This window comes from Notothenia rossii (assembly GCF_949606895.1).
Source record: "Notothenia rossii genome assembly, chromosome: 1".
Lineage (NCBI taxonomy): Eukaryota > Metazoa > Chordata > Actinopteri > Perciformes > Nototheniidae > Notothenia > Notothenia rossii.
Genome location: NC_136912.1, coordinates 91,567,382 through 91,586,136, shown reverse-complemented (window position 1 = coordinate 91,586,136; position 18,755 = coordinate 91,567,382). Strand labels below are relative to the sequence as shown.

Below are 18,755 nucleotides of genomic sequence, written 5' to 3'. Positions count from 1 at the left end.
CAATACACACTCATGTTAAAATCTAAAGGCCTCTTTACCAAGCTCCAAACTAAGTTAAATATCTAAGTGTAAAAGATACGAAGAATCTGAACGAGTTTTATAGCTGAATGTCTTTTGATCATTTTAAAGTTGGAATGAAGTCTAGCTGAAAGTATGTGGAAGCATTTAGTTAAAAGAGGATTTGAAGGTTCCTCCCATTGAGCTACAGGTTAACAAAAAAGAGTTTAGAATATTTCAAAAAGTATAACATTTTGAAAAAGTTGAAAGTTTCCCATCATGTGCTAAAAAGGCTGAATAGTTTGATATTTGAATAGTTTCTGTAGCTGAAAGTATGCTGAAGTTATTGAGAGCCAAAGTATTGGTTGAAATAAGAAGATTAAAGATTCAAACTCTTGCACCATTAGGACCCACTGATATAAAATGCTTAACTGCCTAAGTCGCAACTACACACTTTTTGGTGGGCTAAGCCCCAACTTGAAATGTTTTTGGCTTCATTTAAAGTGCCTTAAATATTATGCAATGCAAAGTTTTTCTTGGTCTACATTACCATTATAGAAGGAAAGACAACAGTGATAATCGTTTCAGAATAACCTTTATTGGAAATTGTTAGGAAAATATCACTGGTCACCGGCTTGAGCTTCAATATCAGGATCCATGTATCTGTGATCCTCTCCAGAATGGAATGAGTCCTCACATACAGAGCATCAACTAGTTCCTGAACAGTGTCCTTCACATGCTGATATCCAAGAGAGGGAGTTCCACAGTCCCAAGATGGAGGAATAGAAAGCAGTATTCAATGTTTACTTCAGATTAGCTCCACGTCAGAAATGATCATGCTTGTCATACGTCTCTCTCCATAGAGGCTGAATCATCATGTTAATCACATAGCTATCATATGCCTCAAACAGTCCTGATGCTCTTCTCGGTGATCAGACATCCTGTTACGCACACAGCTACAGCTGGGATACCTTTGTTATCATGTGTACTCTGATATTGGAAGAGGACATTCACTATTTTCCCAACAGAAATAATAAAGTGTGTGTGTCTAAAAAGTGCAGCCTTTACAAAAGTAATCGGCATCGACAGAGGGCTCCCCAACACATTTGGTATGGTACCACAGTGCACTCAATCTTAAAAGAAACAGAAAAACACATGTTAGAATATTGAAAAACATTTTAACATCACTCAAGAGTAAGCAGTAATCAAGTTGTTTACTTTACATTAAGCAAGCAATGTATAGGTTTGTATCTTAGCTGTTTTCCTTTCTGTTTAGAGTCCATGCTCAGAAGTTTCTTCAACTGCTCCAGTGTCATCCCATAGTGCAAAGACATGCAAGTTTGGTGAATTAAAGTAAACATTTATAATCTGTTATAGTGCGTGTTCACCCATTGATTTAGAGGTAACCAATCCAGGGTGTATCCCAGTCTTCCAGCCAAATGTTGGTCAGGAAATAAATACAACTTCTTACCCATTGGTCAACCTTAGACCCTGAGCTAAGTTCCCCTCAGGCCCGACACAGCTGGGATAGGTCATCTGTAAAAAACATATATATAGTGAAATGCCAAATAAGACACAATATTTCTGTTTCCCCTGTCTACCTGAGTTTTTCACCAGAGCCATTGCCATGTGGAACCTCATTGAGGCCACTCCTTCTCGGTCCAGTGCATACTAGGGATGGAAATTTGAAAGCAAATGTATATTCGAATATTTGACCCCCAAAAGAAACGGTTAACCGAAAATGTACATATCCTATAAAAAAAATAAAATGTGGGATTTTTTTTTACAAAACAATTAATTTTGAAAAATAAATAAATACATGTTCAAATAAGTATAGAAACCAAGTCGAATTTGTCAAATGTACTGAACTGGTGATCACAGTTTGAACAGTTGACAGTGTCATGGCCTGGCTCTTAGCCATAACAAACATGTGGAAAGGACAAGAATATGTATATATGAAAGATGTTTATTTTAACAAGTCAACGTGACCAAAGCCAAACAAAAAGGCAAGACAAAAGAATTAGCGACGTTGCTGCTCTCCCAGAACAGGTCCTCTGCGGGGAGAGAGATCAAGAATCTGGCTCAGGCCTCTAAATCCTCCGGTGCCAGCAGCCAGTTGTCTTCTGTTTTGGCTCACCCGCCACCAGTTTGTTCAGGGACCTAAATTCAGGTAAAGTACAAACACAAGAAGGAAGAACAGAAATTGGTTTCTAATTTGATAAAGCAGATGATTTATTTACTCGTTGTATTTTTAGGTATCAATTCTGATTAGTTAATAAAGGAACAGTAATGTTTGTTATTATTATGACCTGGCTCAAAAGGCCACAACAAAGAGGAGACAACTTCTTACCCATTGGTCAAACTTAGACCCTAAGGTAAGTTCCCCACAGGCCCGACAAAGCTGGGATAGGTCATCTGTAAAAAAAAATACAGACACACACACACAATGGTCGTGCAGGCCCATCTCCCAACTGAAGGTTTGTTTTTCCAGACCAGCGATCTACACAGGAAACAGATTGGGTTTTGTATATAAGGCCAAGTAAGATCCTTTTTTAAGTCAAGAAGAGCTGCATGTTCAAAAAGGAAAATCTAATGGTATTTAAGTAAAACAGTAGTAACCAGGAAAATGATTTATGTGGCTTTGTGTTGCTCTCCCTTAATATAATCCAAAATCATGAATATGTGTAGTAAACACATTAGAGGTTAGATTTTATTCACCTTGTTAAATCTTTACATCTGCTTACAATGAGTGTCCATTGGGCCCCGTCACAGAGAGCTCCGGCTGCCACATCATGTTTTGACAAATTCCAACTGCAAAATATTTGTTTTTCACCAGAGCCATTGCCATGTGGAACCTCATTGAGGCCACTCCTTCCAGGTCCACTGCACACTGCACCTTTTTTTTCAGAAGTATTTGCTCTGCAAGCTTAAAAGGTCTGTAATAAGTATCTTCGTAATATTTGTTAATTACAGATAGTTATATATACACACAGACCTTACTAAATGTTACCTTCAGAATCAACACACCGCAGGCTGTTTCCTGATGGTCGTACAGGCCCATCTCCAAACTGAAGGTTTGTTTTTCCAGACCAGCGATCTACACAGGAAACAGATTGGGTTTTGTATATAAGGCCAAGTAAGATCCTTCTTTAAGTCAAGAAGAGCTGCATGTTCACAAAGGAAAATCTAATGGTATTTAAGTAAAACAGTAGTAACCAGGAAAATGCTTTGTGTTGCTCCCCCTTAATATAATCCAAAATCATGAATATGTGTAGTAAACACATTAGAGCTTATATTTTATTCACCTTGTTAAATCTTTACATCTGCTTACAATGAGTGTCCATTGGGCCCCGTCAGACAGCTCCGGCTGCCACATCATGTTTTGACAAATTCCAACTGCAAAATATGTGTACATACATCAGTACATACATATGTTCTTATATACACTTATTTCTAGTACTCTACTCACATTTCTTAACCCTCCCTTGTGGGTTCCCTGCCAAAGGGAAGTCATCAGGTCGGAGTCCACAATGAACACCCCAGCTTTGGCCCCAATCAGTGCATGACATTAAGGATTTTGGGAGATGGCCCTGTGGGCCATCTAAGCTAATTTACAGATGGCCTGAGCCCAATAGAGATTGCCCTGAAAAATGCGCGCGGACGAAATGGCACGAAGGGTTTGGGGGGGCCCCCCCCTAGAACATTAAAATGTTTCCAGGTCTTACTGTAGATGCTGTCTGGTGCATTCTCTAGACTAAATTATAAGATGAACCACCACAATATTATATTGTTCAATTTCAATTTTATTCTTCATTTCACTTGTTTGTTTGCTCTTGTTTGTGTTTGCTCGCTTGCATGACCTGCATAGCTATAAGAAATACTTAAGTTGTTTGTCAAGACACTTTCCATCTGATGAAGGCAAATGCCTTCCCAAATGTAAAAAAGTAGAAAACATTACATTCAGTTATAACTGCCAAAACAAAGATTATTTACACTATTATGGCCCCTGTTAAAAATGTTTGTAATGTTATCTACTGTAAGTTGGTCGAATGAATGCTTCCTCATCCGGAAGCTGACCGAGCAGCAGTCGAGAGGAGCCAAGCGCATCCGCGAAGCACACAACATGGTGACGTTCCCGTTAGCCGGCAAATCTAAATCTCTTCGGTCAAAATTATTTCCCTTTAGCGCAATACCGCTTCAGTTGCGCCACTTATGTGACAGACAAGAAGAGTATGTGACAGACAAGAATAGGCAATTATAATGTCTAACACGTAATGTGGAGAAAGAGATGTCCTGTCTGGGTTGATTGTGCGTTGATCTGTTGGTAATGCCTCGGGGTTCAGGTGGGCATGTAAACAAATGCATAATGCTGCGCTACACTTTGTGGCCTCACCCGGTTGCATAGCAACGGTTATTGTTTAGGTGTCTTTTAATAAGCAGGTAGTCCTATCATTAGCTAGAACTAGCTGGATCTGATCGATATGGACATAAACGCGAGTGAAGTCTAATCTGACGGGAGAGAGAGATCAGCTGCTGCTGACGAGTCGACACGCAGCTCTGCATGATCACATGCAGCGGTGAGAGGACAAAACACACACTTCAGGTTAGAATATCACTCGTAGCTATTTTAATGACCTCTCAAACTACCGTAACTAGTTATAGATATGTTTAGTTTTACTGTCGGGTCACTCATTACTGGATCCGCGAGCTGCATGATACTGGTATAATAGATTGCCCGATCGGGCAACCAGCAGGAGAGGCTTCATTGCCCGAGCTAAATACTAGATGGCCCCGGGCCATCGGGCAGCCCTTAATGTCGAGCCCTGCCAATCCATGCCTGATAGGCATTCACAATCTATAAATACACCAGTATCTTCTGAACCCATTTTCTAGAGAATTATCAGTTTGCCTACTAACATTTTTCATATAGAGTACGCTTACCTCTCCCTCCAACTCCTTTCCCGGGGCCAACACCAAAAGATTTTCACTGTATATTTTGTATGGGCCATACTTGGCCCACAGTGTCTCTTTTCTCCTCCCTGCCCATATGTCTCAGATTACTATAAAAAAAAGGCATTTTAGTTATGAATGAAATGCATACTTTAAGGTGTACTTTGTGTCAGTTTACTTACAAGTGTCTACATCAGAGGATGCTCCTCGTGCCTGGCAGTCAGTCGTGGAGGTGGGTTTGGAGGTGGGTGTGGGTTTGGAGGTGGGGGTTTGGAGGTGGGGGTTTGGAGGTCAGTGGACCAGCCAGAGGAGAAGGATCCAACACTTTTTTATTTATTTAGCAGGGATCCTCTCCTCTGGCTGGACCTAGTGTCATGTTAGTTGTGACTTCTGCGAAAAGTGCCTCCTGTTTCTTGAGTCCCTGCAAGACTTCCTCCCTCTGCACCAAGCTGCAGACTTTCTCTTCCGTTATCTGCCACAGAAAAGCATTAGAATGTTGAGAAAACAGATGTTTGAAATACAAATAATTAAAAAGGACGACAACATTATCAGATCTTACTTTGTACTCTTTGGGCACCTCGCCTCGCTCCCAAACATCAGATAATATGGGCTGAACTATGTTTTGGTTCTTAGACCAAACATTGTCCCTTGGAGGAGTTGGTCCCACCGTTTTGGCTCACCCACCACTGTTAAACCCCTTTCCTTTCAGATGGGGAGAAATTATCACAAGAGTGAAAATGGTGTTTTGCATCACAATATAAAATGAGCAATTCACAGAAATTGTACAAAATAATATTAACATGAGATTTCCTTTGAAGTATAAAATATACCCTTTTTACATAAGCACTTTCTAATAATCACACTATAATAATTATTCTGTGTCACACTATATGAAACTACATGACTTGCAACTGTCACACATTTTCTATAAACAGCAATAAATTCACTAAAGTGCATTGAACACATTACATTAGCAAAATACACATCTTTAGCTTTATAGCTTAACAGTCATGCTGTAATATGGAAGCACGAGCGCTCAGCTCCGCACCTGTCTCCAATACAAAACGGGAACCTAGCTACACACATTCCTGTCCAACCGCACTTGTCAGTCAAAACACGGTTAAACTCCTCTAAAACGTATTAACATTTCCGCCAAACTCTCGCGGGCACTCTGGGAGTATTAAAGAACAATTGGAACCCTTTTAGTTTAATTTCTTCACCGGTAACATACCTTTCAGATGGGGAGAAATCACCACAAGACTGAAAATGGCGTTTCATCACGTACATTTACTCAAGTGAGTGAATTACCCGCGAACCCCATCAATGGATCTCAGGATCCTAGATCAGACATTTAAGTGGATCAAAGATCAACATTTTATATTGAACATGTCAAAACGTAAATATTTGTTATCTTCACAGTTTAGTATTTATATAAAATACAATCTTTATTTAGTCTAATGTAATATATGAGCTTTATCCCACATTACATATTTTAAGAAAACATGAATTTACTTCCTTCTATTTAAAACTACCTATTACACCACCAGTTTGTTCACGACCTAAATTCAGGTAAAGTACAAACACAAGAAATTGGTTTCTAATATATGATAAAGCAGCTGATTTATTTACTCTTGTTGTATCAATTCTGATTAGTTAATATAGGAACAGCAATGTTTGTTATTGCTATGACCTGGCTCAAAAGGCCACAACAAAGAGGACACCATATCAACAGTTAGCAAAATATGTTTAAACAAACAATTCAAATCAACCAAATTAATTAAGTGCAAAGTAAGTAAAGTATGAGGTGTGGACGTCAGTGGTATCAGTAGTGTAAATGCAGGGTGAGGGTTGCATGGACATGTATGTGTGAGGGTGTTGAGGTGCACAAAATGAAGCAACTGAAATAACTGATAGCATACTCAACAGAACCGGGCACCTGCAGGAAAAAGCAGAGGGGAGCAGAGAGGCTTTAAATAGCTGCAGGGCACCAGACCCAGGTGCCCTGAGTTACTGCAATCAAGGTGGCTGGATGCAGCACAGCCACACCCTCTCCAGATGACCCCACAGGGGCATCACAGTTATGAACAAATATACCTTTGTATAGTGCCATTTCTTTTTTTCACCAGCCCATTAGTCTGTCGATGGTAAGGCGAGCACAGGCTTCACTGAATGCCCAGCCTCTCACAAAAGTAATAGTTGACCTTGAAGTGAACATTGGGATAAACAGGAAATAAGTTAGCACAGCAGTTACATGAGGAGTCATAATTTTTCAAAATAGTACCTCATTACAAAATTCCCCACCTTGATCTGTTAGCAGTCTTTTAGGTGCACCAATACAAAGACTTGGTCACCTCATCTGCTGTTTTGTTTTTAAGTGGTTATGCCTCTGCCCATTTGGTGAAATAATCAACCATTACACATATGTTTGGTTGCCACCATCGGTTACATGGAGTTTACCCACTAGGTCCATGCCGACAAGCTCCAGAGGCTCTGTTACCTGAGATGGAAAAAATACACATGAGCATTGCAGTACATCACTGTTGACATCTTTGAAAGCTGAAACTGTCTGCAAATGTTTCCTTGTACCTCTATGGGACTGTAGTCTTTCTTCTCTTTGATATTGGCCCTCTTGGATTGGCACAGTGGGGACACTCAGAAATCTGAATACAAAAAACACACTATACATTTTTATGTGTTGCACTTTTGTACCATAATGTGTAATTTACCTCATTATGAACTCACCCACTTGCGGATGTCCTCCGCCATGCCAGGCCAATAAAATCTTTGAATGATGGCCAGATGAGTTTTTTCCCATTCCAATTTGGCTACAATGGAACTCTTCGAAGAGCATGTTGGCTTCTTTAGCTGATAAGACCACTTTGTAAGGTGCTCAGCCCTGTTTTTTTTCCTTCTGCATATGTAGTGCAGATCGCCATCTGGTATTGAAATTTCATAATTATACATGTATTGACAGTCTTATCATAGCAGATGATGTTCTGAAGACCACATGTCTGAAATGGTTACCTTTAATCCTGAAAGACTCTGCCCTTCTCTTGATTAGCTAGTCAAGCCATCATGATAGACATGGCGGATGAAAATCCTTCAGTTGTTTCACAACATCTGGATCCATGGGGTGTTGGCCCTCTCTAATATGTAGCCCTACACTTAAATGCTGTCCCTCCAACACACAGATAGGCAAACAACAACTACTCACTAAATTACCACACAACACACTCACAAGGACAAACACTCTATCACATTCAGTACTCACTCACCCACAACCGATATTTCTCTGTTGAATCTCATATTTCCACCGGTTTATATAGCCTAGCCCTAGAGACAATCAAGGAGCGGATCGCAGCTTGTCACAGATGATCTGTGATCAATGTGAACATGTGCTTTAGATTATCCAGTCATCTCGATGCTGCTTTCGGGCTGTGAATAAACAACTTGTGCTTTACTTTTAGGCTGTCTGAAGGTATGGACAGCTATCAAGGCTACTATACATCACATTAAGAACGATGTACAAATGAAAGTCGGACACAAATATATGATTTAAATGATTTATTCAAGTTTGCAATGTTTTGAACAGGCATCCACACTGTCACCTACTTTGTCATTTCCGATACCTCCCTGTAAGCGTCACGATATCGACCTCTCACCCACAACCTCACATAGGAGTACTGAATGTGCATCAAAGTGATCTTAGGAAGGCAGATATAGCAAAAGGTGAATGTAAACGACAAACGAGGCGATCAACATGTTTATTTCTTGGTAAGTCCACAATGGGTCCTCAATGTACACGCCCCGGATTCATGTGACGAAAATAATAGAATGCTGCCAGTTGTCATGACTCAATTTATACTGTAACACTGGCGGTCTATCCGCCAAAACAAACTTAAGTTTGTGTCAATCACTTGCACGTCACTTCTGGTATGATGGGCATTCCCTTTCCGGTTTGATTCTCTATTGTTAAAGTGTTTCGGGAAATGTTAAAGTGTCTCGACTCTCGACACTTGTAAATGTGTCTCTAGCTCTGTAAAAGTGTTTCGCATCTTTTTAATTTGTTTTTTCTTAATGTTAAATTGTTTTTCTTTGGTAAAAGTGTTTTGCTAATGCGATTTTGTTTTAGAATATGTGCATTTGTTTTATAAAATGTAAATTTGTCTCAAGCTTTGTTAAAGTGTTTCAAACTTTGTAATTGTCGATTGTACTTCTCAGCCACCGTAGGAGAGGGACCAATGAAAACATTGTCATGTTGCCGTTGTTCAGCATGGAAACATTCATTAGCTAACAATGACATTCTATTGAGCACTTGTAAAAGCGCTAACAAATTAAATCTATTATTATTATTATTATTATTATTATTAATATAAAGGGAGCTCAGTTACTCTTTAAAACAGCTGGTAGTTATGGCTACTTTTTACTTAAGTACATTTCAAAGCCCTCTTTACTTTTACTTGAGTAAAGAAGTTTAGACAGTAGGCTACTTCTACTTTTACCAGAGTATTTTAAACACGAGTATCTGTACTTCTACTTGAGTAAAGGATGTGTATACTTTTGCCATCTCTGGTTACCGGCCTCATCAACAAGGCCCGGGACCTCCACTGACACTGGCTTTTATCCAGCCCATAATAACATAAAAGCATTACATTAATCACATCATAAAAACAACATATTGTTCTTTTTAAAATTGTAAATCCTTAACATGTTGCAAAGGCAGTTTTTTTTTGTTCCACTAGTGGGCGGTAATGCCTCTAAACACCAAAGAAGAAGAACCAATGACAGAAATGCGATTGGAAGACAAGCACCCGCCCCCCTAGTGACTTCACTTCCTTCACTACACTTTAAAATAAAGGTTGTGAACGCCACATAAACCTTAGTATTAGTATTAGGGCAATTTGAAGATGAAATGATAATTAATTAAGATGTCTATGCTATCATTATTAATGTTTGTATCAGTGTGTGTTGTTTAAAAAGAAACACGCTAAAACAAACAACTCTTATTTTGACATTCAAAGTGTCATCTGGAACCACATCCGGCTGTCTGCTCTCAGGATTGTGAACCCAAACAGAGCCATGTCCACTTTAGCTAAAGCAATGTCCAGTAAGTATGGTATTCATTTCAACTTATTTAAAGTCGTGCATTAATCTAAGTGCATGTACAGCTTTGTGTTATCCACCGTGTGTAGACATTCAGACTGTTAATCTACGTTTCTGGCTAATTTAGACAACATATTTAAAGTAGTCTATGCATACATGTTTGTTGTTGTGCTTCTATCATTATTATATATCACACCCTTATTCCCTTTGTTCAAAGTACATGTGCATGTTCGTTGTCTAATAAAACGAAGTGCAGTTTAGCATTATAATCAGAAGTAATAAACAGTCAAATGCAGACAGCGAATTACAATACATGTAATATACTGAATTATGAAAGTATGTAAACTGCACTACACTGTTCAATAACTCCTTGCTAAATTGCTCATATAAGTGCAACTGCTAAAAATCATTTGAATACTTTATAGCAGATTATTATTGTTGTGTCATGCAATGAATTTACAATATTGTTCATGTTAATTGACGCAGTGATTTACATGAATGCAGCATTGAAGTTATACTCTGGGCAAGTACAAAGTACATGTACTACACAACAAACTGCAGTTTAGCATTTGTGTAATGGTTAATGAGAAATACTTAACAGCAAAGTGCAGAGAAACAGACACAGAATTGAGATAACTGTTATATGCTAACTAAGGAAAGCATGTAAAAAAAAAAAAGGGTGGATTTAAGAGTAGAGAAATTATCGTTTAATTAAATTAAAACGCTCGCGCTCTGTCTGTTTTCCTGTTTTATTTTGAAAGGTGTTGAAGTTTCAAGGCTTTTATTGTCATGTGTGCACAGCTACAGTGTAGTTATGACAATGAAAATCTTAGGTCACAGGCTCCTCCAACAGTGCAACACAATAAAACAGATAAAATAGTACAAGAAAATAAAATAGAATATAATAGAAACAGAATGTAATAGAAACTGTGCAGAATAGTCTATATAAATCGCTCAGTTCAAACCTCAGCCTGTATTTTGGTTATGCTTTAACACTTTGCTGCATTTTGTCTTTTGAAGCTGTTGCTATTTCGCTGTGTTTCTCTTTCACGCCAGTTCAGGTTGTAGGTTCAATTGCCCTCCCTGGTGCTGTGATATTGCACCGGCACCATGGGGAATATCTGGTCTTCAAGGTGCTTTATTTAGTCATACGAACATAGATACAGTGTAGTTATGCCGATGAAAATCTTGTGTCACCCCCTGTCTCATGTCTTTTTCTACTTCCTGTTTCTGGCCGTTTCTCAATCGCGAGGAAACTGGCTTCCAAGCCAATATTTCAAGGATACTACGTCATCGAGTGCCACCGAAGGACTGTTCCAATCTCCAGCATACTTTGAATTCCACCGAGGCTGCGTCCTTGGTTTGGGGGTAATTTCGAGGCTGCACATGGGTAGACTTCGCGTCTTTCAAATCCTCACAATGCTTTGCGCACGGACTAATTTCAAAAATCTTGCGGAGAATGGCTGTACCGACGCAGCACAGCACACATTTAAATGTAAGTATGTAGTGGCGTAGAAAATGTGTTGGTAAATATGTTACTTTGTTGCATTTGTTATCACCAAAAATGTGTTCCGTGAAAGTAAAGCAAGTTCATAATTAGATAGACATCGTGAGGTATTTATTTTCGGTACAGTTTATGTTGAAACCGTTAGAGAGAGTGGCACACTTGTTAGCCTGTTCCATTCTTCTTCGTTTTCCGAAGCCGTGGCTTGGAAGTATACTTGCTTCGTTTCGGAAGGAAGTGACTTGGAAGTATGCGACTACCAAGCCAGCATCCTCGCGATTGAGAAACGGCCTCTCTGTTTTCCCTTCTGTGTGATTGGTGATTCTGGTCACCTGGTGCCCTTGTGTTTTCCTCCCCAGCTGTGTCTCGTCCTCTGATTGGTCTTGAAATAAAGGGAATTTCAAACATGTGTCTGTTCAACCTGCTCTGCTAAACCCTGGCACATGTTAGTGAAAGTAATGCTAAATGAATTACAATAAATGTGTCTTATGTGGCAGACCTTTTTTTTATTAAGTTATTAAGTCGTTTCATAAACACGGTGTATTTTGTGTTCCCTCAGAGTTTCGCCTGGCTGTGGTGCAGCTGCAGGTGGGGGGGGTGAAGGCTGATAACCTGAGCCGAGCCAAGAGGCTGGTGAAGGAGGCGGCCGGGCGGGGGGGCAACCTGGTGGTGCTGCCGGTCAGTGAGGGGGGGGGTCATTATTTATCATACTTTACCACTATGGTCCCATTATCCAGAATCACACATGGACAATATGATTTTTATTTCATAACCAATGTAATCCGAATCAGAAACGGGTTTATTACAAGGTAGGTTGACACGTACGAGGCATTTGACTTAGTGTCGTGGTGCATACATAAAAGTCAAACAAAAATAAAAAAACACAGATAGAGAACTATTTTAATAAAACTATAATAACATTAAATATATAGTAAAATAAAATATGGCAGTATTTACAAGAATGGATGACAGCTACTTAAGTCATATTCAGACCCAGATACTGATCATTCCAAAACAGGGAATCTAGAGAAGTGTCGAAAAGTGTAATCTCTGGCTTTTCGGGGGGACAATAGGATATAGCTTGTCTAATTTATGTGAGGAGTGGGACTAATGCAACATATCAGTGAGTTACAGTCCCAGAAGCTGCTAATGTGAAACTGAAACCCATATTTTCTACCGTCATCGTTACAGGAGTGTTTTAATTCCCCGTACGGCACCAGCTTCTTCTCTCAGTACGCAGAGAGGATCCCCGGAGAGTCCACAGAGCTGCTGTCAGAGGCAGCCCGGGAGAACCAGGTCTACCTGGTGGGAGGTGAGAGAACAGGGTTTTAATCCACCGTGAGTTTGTATTTTGAAGGGGCCCAATCCTGCTGATGTTCAGGTGTATATCAGTATGTAGTGTCTCTACTGGGACGTGTCTCCGTGCTTTAATGTTCAAAAAGCTCTTTATTTCTCTCATACAGCCTGTGCTGCAGCACCTCTTTTCACCCTCTGTCTGAAACCAGAGCCCAGTCTGCTCTGATTGGTTAGCTGGCCGGCTCTGTTGTGATTGGTCAACCTGCTTAGAGTTGTCCCTCCCCTTTAGCCTATCACGTGCAATGTGTTGGAGCGCTAGCCAAGTGTAACAGAGATGTCACTATATTTAGGGAGTAAACAAAGGATTCCAATGGAGGGTTTCAAATGGATTTTAGCTTTTGCAGACCATTTACATGCACAAAAACCTTTAGCACACACTACAGGAAAGGGAAAACCCTAAAATGCATAACAGGGCCGCTTTAAAAGATAAGAAAGCTAGGCCCTAACATGACAGGAAGCACTTGAAATTACAGTAGTACAAATTAATAATAATCCAAACTTTTTTAATGTATGTAAATGGCACATTAATGTAAAAGGCATTCTCTCATTCACCAGGATCGATCCCTGAGGAGGACGGGGGGAAGTTATATAACAGCTGCATCGTGTTCGGGCCTGATGGGAAAATTATTCTGAAACACAGGAAGGTACGTGAGCATCAACTCCAGTTCTTAGTTTGTGAATAGTTTAGTTCTCAGAGATCACAGCAGGTAATGTATATCTTCCAGATTCACCTCTTTGACATCGACGTGCCGGGGAAAATCCGTTTCCAGGAGTCCGAGACTCTGAGTCCAGGAGACACTTTGTCCATGTTTGAAACACGTAAGTGACCATACTCCGGTGACTAGTCATTTTAGTAGAATACATTTTTAAAGTAACCCTCCCACCCCCTCACTCTGTGATTCTCCCTCAGCGTTCTGTAAAGTGGGCGTGGGGATCTGCTACGATATCCGCTTTGCAGAGCTGGCTCAGCTGTACAGCAGACAAGGTGAGAGGTGGATATTTAACTGAAATCTGGGCTGATTTTACAGATGATTTTAAGGTCACCTATTGTGCAAAATACACTTGTTCATGTCTTTTCTACATCAACATGTGTCCCCTCTGTGGAAAGAGACTCTGAAAGTTTCAGGAACAAAGATTCTCTCTCTTTTTGTCCTGATCCATTTCTATAAAAACCTGTCTGAAAATGAGCTGATCAGATTTTGGCCACTTTATGATGTCATAGCGATTTTTTGGCTTGTGTAACCATTAGCCAATCAGCAACCAAGGTAATCTGAAGCCATCTGAGTAAATCGCCAGAACACCGACACCTCCTCATCACTCCACCGCTCCCATGGTTCTTTTTGTGTTGCCATAAGTTATTCTCTCTCCGTTGGTGCGCGGGGCTAATGCTAATAATGCTAATGCCACAAATACAATGGCGGCTTCACAAAACTTTTCAGAGTTTTACGGGGTGTGGTTTGAAATTCGCCCAGCCAATAGAAATTGGTACTTTTTTGGTACCACCTCTCAGCAGGCACTAAAAATGGGGGTAAAAGTTCCCGGCACTAAGTACTCTTTTTCGTGTAAACCCAACATAAGGGGTACTAACGGAACTAAGCGGGAAAAGTACTGGGAAAAGTACTCCGGTGTGAGCGCGCCTATTGTGTTCTTTTTAACCAAATCTCTCCCAGAGGGGCGTGGGATGTGGCTCCTTATTTTCATCTAAAGTAACAGACAGAGAATCAGCACTTTTGAAACAGGGCTTAAACAGAGGGGATTATGGGTAATGCTGCAATGGTCTGTTTGGTGTTTGGAGCCAAACACTTCAGAGACATGTTTTGTATATATCTGAGACCTATAATATATTGATGAAAAACAGTATACTAGGGGAACATTAATGTTAATATGGGTTGTCTTTGTGTCCTCAGGCTGCCAGCTGCTGGTGTATCCCGGAGCTTTCAACATGACCACGGGTCCGGCTCACTGGGAGCTGCTGCAGAGAGCCAGGTTAATATTCATCGGAGGGGATTATGAGACTGTAAAGACTCCAAACTTCAGACATGGCTACATAACATTTGATAGAGAGTGAGATTAGGAAGAGAACCAGAAAAAAGGAAACCCTCCAATAGTTGTTTCCTATAAGTCTGAGCCCTGGTTCGGTCCTTTCTCAGAGTCATAATTAATAAGTGCAATGTGTCCTGCATTAGAAGCGTCACCAGAGACCGTGATGGCATGTCAATGATGTGATGATAATGAACTTTTATACTATTTGAATGGAGCTTTTAGTTTAGAGCCTTATGATCTAAGAGTTCTCTTTGTTTCCCCTGCAGGGCGGTGGATAACCAGCTGTACGTGGCCACAGCGTCTCCGGCTCGAGACGAATCCTCTTCATACGTGGCCTGGGGACACAGCACTGTCGTTAACCCATGGTGCAGAAACAGACACATGTTATCCTCTGAACAGCTAAGGGCTGCAGAATATTTTAAAAGAAAAGTGGTGGATTAAAAATATGAAATAGTATATTATTATGAAACTACTCGTACGCTTTTGTTTTGCTTTTTGTGATTCATTTTTGCAGACTTGTGATTGTTATAATTTCTCTTTTCAGGGGAGAAGTGATCTCAAAGGCTGGAACAGAGGAGGAAGTCATTTATGCCGACATCGGTGAGTGGAAGATCAAGAGATGCATGATATTTGAAAATGATTGGTCTTAGCCATAGCAGACAATTGACATGCACTAAAACCCCAAAAAGCAGAATAGGGCCTCTTTAATGCAGGGCAGTTGTATTGGATTGCATTAGATCGTCCAGGTGTCTTTTTAAAAATTCGTTATAAGTTATCCTGATTCTATCTTTTTTTTACACTTCTGCTTTTATTGAGTTTTCACAACAATAATAACAGAACAACAAAACATAATACACACATATCAGTTGTAAAATAAAGCACAATAAATACTAGTTGTCTGAAAACCTTCAATATTCACACATACTGTACAGGATTGAATTAGTCATACAGGATTGAATTAGTCATTCACTTACTCATTGGTGTCAACCATGTAAATATTCCACTTTTCCCATTTCCTATTGAATGCATTCTCTTGGATTCTCAACTTTTCCATGACAAACATATCTTGAACAATTTCCAGCCACTGCTCCTGAGTCGGAGCGTTCACATTAAGCCAATTTCTAGCTTTCTAACTTGCTGCAAGTCAAATGAAATATAGATCGCCTCCCATCAAAACATCCTTAATGTTCCCAAGATACATCACCGGGTAGGCATTTGGGATTCCATAACCCATAATAATTTTGACAACTGCATTAACCTTCTCCCAATGTGACCTTATCTTTGCGCAGTTCCAGAAAATGTGTGAGTGGTCAGCCTCCATGTTCCCACACAACCTCCAACACTGTTGCTGTACACCAAGTTGCCTGCTCTTTATTTTGGGTGTTATGAAAAGGCGAGTCACTGATTCTATCTTCTGATCTCAGACCTGCAGTATTTAGCCGACGTCAGGCAGCAGATCCCGATCACGGCTCAGCGTCGAAACGACCTCTACTCAGTGACCTCTTTGCAGCGAGGAAACAGCTGATCGCAAAGAGACGGAGACACAAACTCTGCTGCAAATCTAACGTCTCACTGTTGAACTAGAGATGCAGATCAAAGAGAGGAGCTCTGTTCTTAAGATGTGATTATTCAGTGTGATAGCTGGGGCTGAAAGGAGCTCAAATAACAAACATTTGGATAGTTTTTGTGAGCAGAATATTGTAAAAGTGAACATTTTCATTTTAAAGCTTTTTTTAATGTGACAATCTGCAACATTTCATTTCATTGTACATTAATCCGTTTTGTCCCTTTTTTTGCAGATGAAATTATTTATTGATTGCCACACTAGATATTTCAAATGTAAAAAGAAAATATACTCACGGTGTAAAATAAATCTAAAAAACAAAAAGTTGTATTCTCCTTTTATTTTATTCTCACACACACAAGACTGCATAAAATCAAGACATTAAAAAAGGGAGAAAAGAATATTGAAAGTTAAGAAAAACATACATTCTTTTGTCAAATACAAAAAGACAACCAAAAGCATGTAAAAATGTACCAGAAAAAACGACAACGAGCTCATAAAAAAAAAAGATACGAATAAATGGAACCTCTTATTAAAGCTTGTAACAGACAGTGTTTTCTAATAAAGAATATTTTTATACCTTAATTAAAAAAAACGCTTCCAGATGTATTAACATTGGAAAGGTTCACCACGGTAACAACAAATACATATTTACACATCAGTGCCGTCAGTGAACGGCTCCTTAAACCTCGCTCTCCTTTTTCATCGGCTCCTTCTCCTCCTCCATCTCCTCCTCTTTGTCCGGACTTCTTCTTTTATATCCTGACAAAAAACACATTAAAACCAATAAATACACACATCCCTGCAGAGATATCATATCTTCATATTTAAAATGTCTGACTGAAGTAGCGATCACCGTTTAGATTTGTATTTTTGAAACGTAGATGTTTGAGATAAAGCAGAAATATTTATCTCATTATTTCATTTACCTGACTAATTGAAATGTTACGAATAAAAAGTTGAGGTTCAGGTTATTTATTTGTACCGTAGGTAGATTTTGTTGGCAGAGAAAAAGACAAGGGATCCATCCTGACACTAAGGACAAACAAACAACACACACATCTCTAATAAAAGGACTAGTAAAAAGTACAAGTATACCCTGCTCAACCAAATCTCAAAATATTTCTAAAACATTTTAATAAGGAAAACACTTGAACAAACATGGACATTCAAAATGCATTAATAAATAAATAAATAAAAATAGGCACTCCTATGATGTGTTAAAACTGTTTGTATACGACCGCTTCGTTCTACTCTTTGGGACAATAACCTCCGGCCCGAAGGAAAAAGCCTGAATTCCAACTATTTTGATAATTGATCAAAAAAAACTTTTTTTCCAACAAGAAATTCTTTAAGTACTTTTTCCAGCCTTGTAAATGTGAAGATTGAGCGTCGCGGAAATAAATAACAAATAAATCCGCCTTGTGAGCGCAGGCCTCAAAATAGCATTTATTAACTATTTTATATGATTCTTGACATTTACGTCCAATTTTTCTGTCTTTTTCATAAACTTTGAAAACATTTCACATAATATTTGTTGTGCTTTTATCAGAAAAAATGACTTGAACTTTTACAGGTTTTTAAAGGTGCTTCACTGAGTTTACTTTTCAAAAATTATCTTCTGATAGTCGAATAATATTTAAATAAAATGTTCCTGCAGAGCTGTCTTTCAATGCCGTCTTTAGCCTCTCAAATATGGAGATTTGGTGAAGTGAAATACTTTCATACACAAATATTTTGAAAATCAATTAGTGTTTGAATGAATTTTTCTTGCATCTATCTATCTCTCTATCCATCTATCCATCCATCTATCTATCCATCCATCTATCTCTCTATCCATCTATCCATCTATCTATCCATCCATCTATCTCTCTATCCATCTATCCATCCATCCATCTATCTCTCTATCCATCTATCCATCTATCCATCCATCCATCTATCCATCTATCCATCTATCTATCCATCCATCTATCTCTCTATCCATCTATCCATCCATCCATCCATCTATCTATCTCTCTATCCATCTATCCATCTATCTCTCTATCCATCTATCCATCTATCTATCTCTCTATCCATCTATCTCTCTATCTTTCTATCTGAGAAACTGAGATTTTCCATATGTGATCAGTGAAAGCAGCAGAAACAAGTCTACCTCTGGACTGCAGCTTCTGGAAGTCGTGCTTCTTCCTCTTGTGGACGCGGTCCAGGTGGATCTGGTAGGCGACCCCTGTCAGCACC

At 39.4% G+C, this 18,755-nt stretch overlaps 1 protein-coding gene and 3 long non-coding RNA genes across 9 annotated transcripts; 1 reads left to right on the top strand and 3 right to left on the bottom strand.

Annotated features, from left to right (window-relative positions):
• Positions 1-1,943: 1,943 nt before the first annotated feature.
• Positions 1,944-5,218, bottom strand: LOC307047470. 3 transcript variants are annotated; one of them, XR_013810435.1, is made up of 7 exons: positions 5,130-5,218; positions 4,939-5,057; positions 3,303-3,393; positions 3,008-3,094; positions 2,716-2,923; positions 2,348-2,497; positions 1,944-2,157 (listed from the first exon to the last, which is right to left on the bottom strand). It is a non-coding gene; the product is annotated as an uncharacterized lncRNA (long non-coding RNA). The 3 variants fall into 3 exon arrangements; XR_013810436.1 differs by lacking the exon at positions 3,303-3,393; XR_013810437.1 differs by lacking the exons at positions 2,716-2,923; positions 3,303-3,393.
• Positions 5,219-5,238: 20 nt separating this feature from the next.
• On the bottom strand, positions 5,239-7,194 carry LOC307047479. 4 transcript variants are annotated; one of them, XR_013810441.1, is made up of 5 exons: positions 7,042-7,194; positions 6,867-6,883; positions 6,179-6,285; positions 5,507-5,649; positions 5,239-5,419 (listed from the first exon to the last, which is right to left on the bottom strand). It is a non-coding gene; the product is annotated as an uncharacterized lncRNA (long non-coding RNA). The 4 variants fall into 4 exon arrangements; XR_013810439.1 differs by having other exon boundaries at positions 6,867-7,194; XR_013810440.1 differs by having other exon boundaries at positions 6,179-6,883.
• Positions 7,195-9,780: 2,586 nt separating this feature from the next.
• On the top strand, positions 9,781-16,841 carry nit2 (nitrilase family, member 2). Its single transcript, XM_079684210.1, has 10 exons — positions 9,781-10,054; positions 12,114-12,232; positions 12,746-12,866; positions 13,466-13,554; positions 13,636-13,729; positions 13,821-13,895; positions 14,818-14,896; positions 15,220-15,318; positions 15,498-15,553; positions 16,378-16,841. The coding sequence occupies exons 1-10, from the start codon at positions 10,027-10,029 to the stop codon at positions 16,476-16,478; spliced, it is 861 nt and encodes a 286-aa protein (XP_079540336.1). The 5' UTR covers positions 9,781-10,026; the 3' UTR covers positions 16,479-16,841.
• Position 16,842: 1 nt separating this feature from the next.
• Positions 16,843-18,755, bottom strand: LOC307040976. The gene is made up of 2 exons (XR_013808654.1): positions 18,670-18,755; positions 16,843-17,279 (listed from the first exon to the last, which is right to left on the bottom strand). It is a non-coding gene; the product is annotated as an uncharacterized lncRNA (long non-coding RNA).

What these genes read in the sequence shown, in the direction of transcription:
- nit2 (XM_079684210.1), top strand. Translation starts at nt 10,027, where the DNA reads ATGTCCACTTTAGCTAAAGCAATGTCCA. An exon ending in TTATTCTGAAACACAGGAAG is followed by an intron (nt 13,555 to 13,635) that starts GTACGTGAGCAT and finishes TATATCTTCCAG; the next exon opens with ATTCACCTCTTTGACATCGA. An exon ending in AGTCATTTATGCCGACATCG is followed by an intron (nt 15,554 to 16,377) that starts GTGAGTGGAAGA and finishes TTCTGATCTCAG; the next exon opens with ACCTGCAGTATTTAGCCGAC.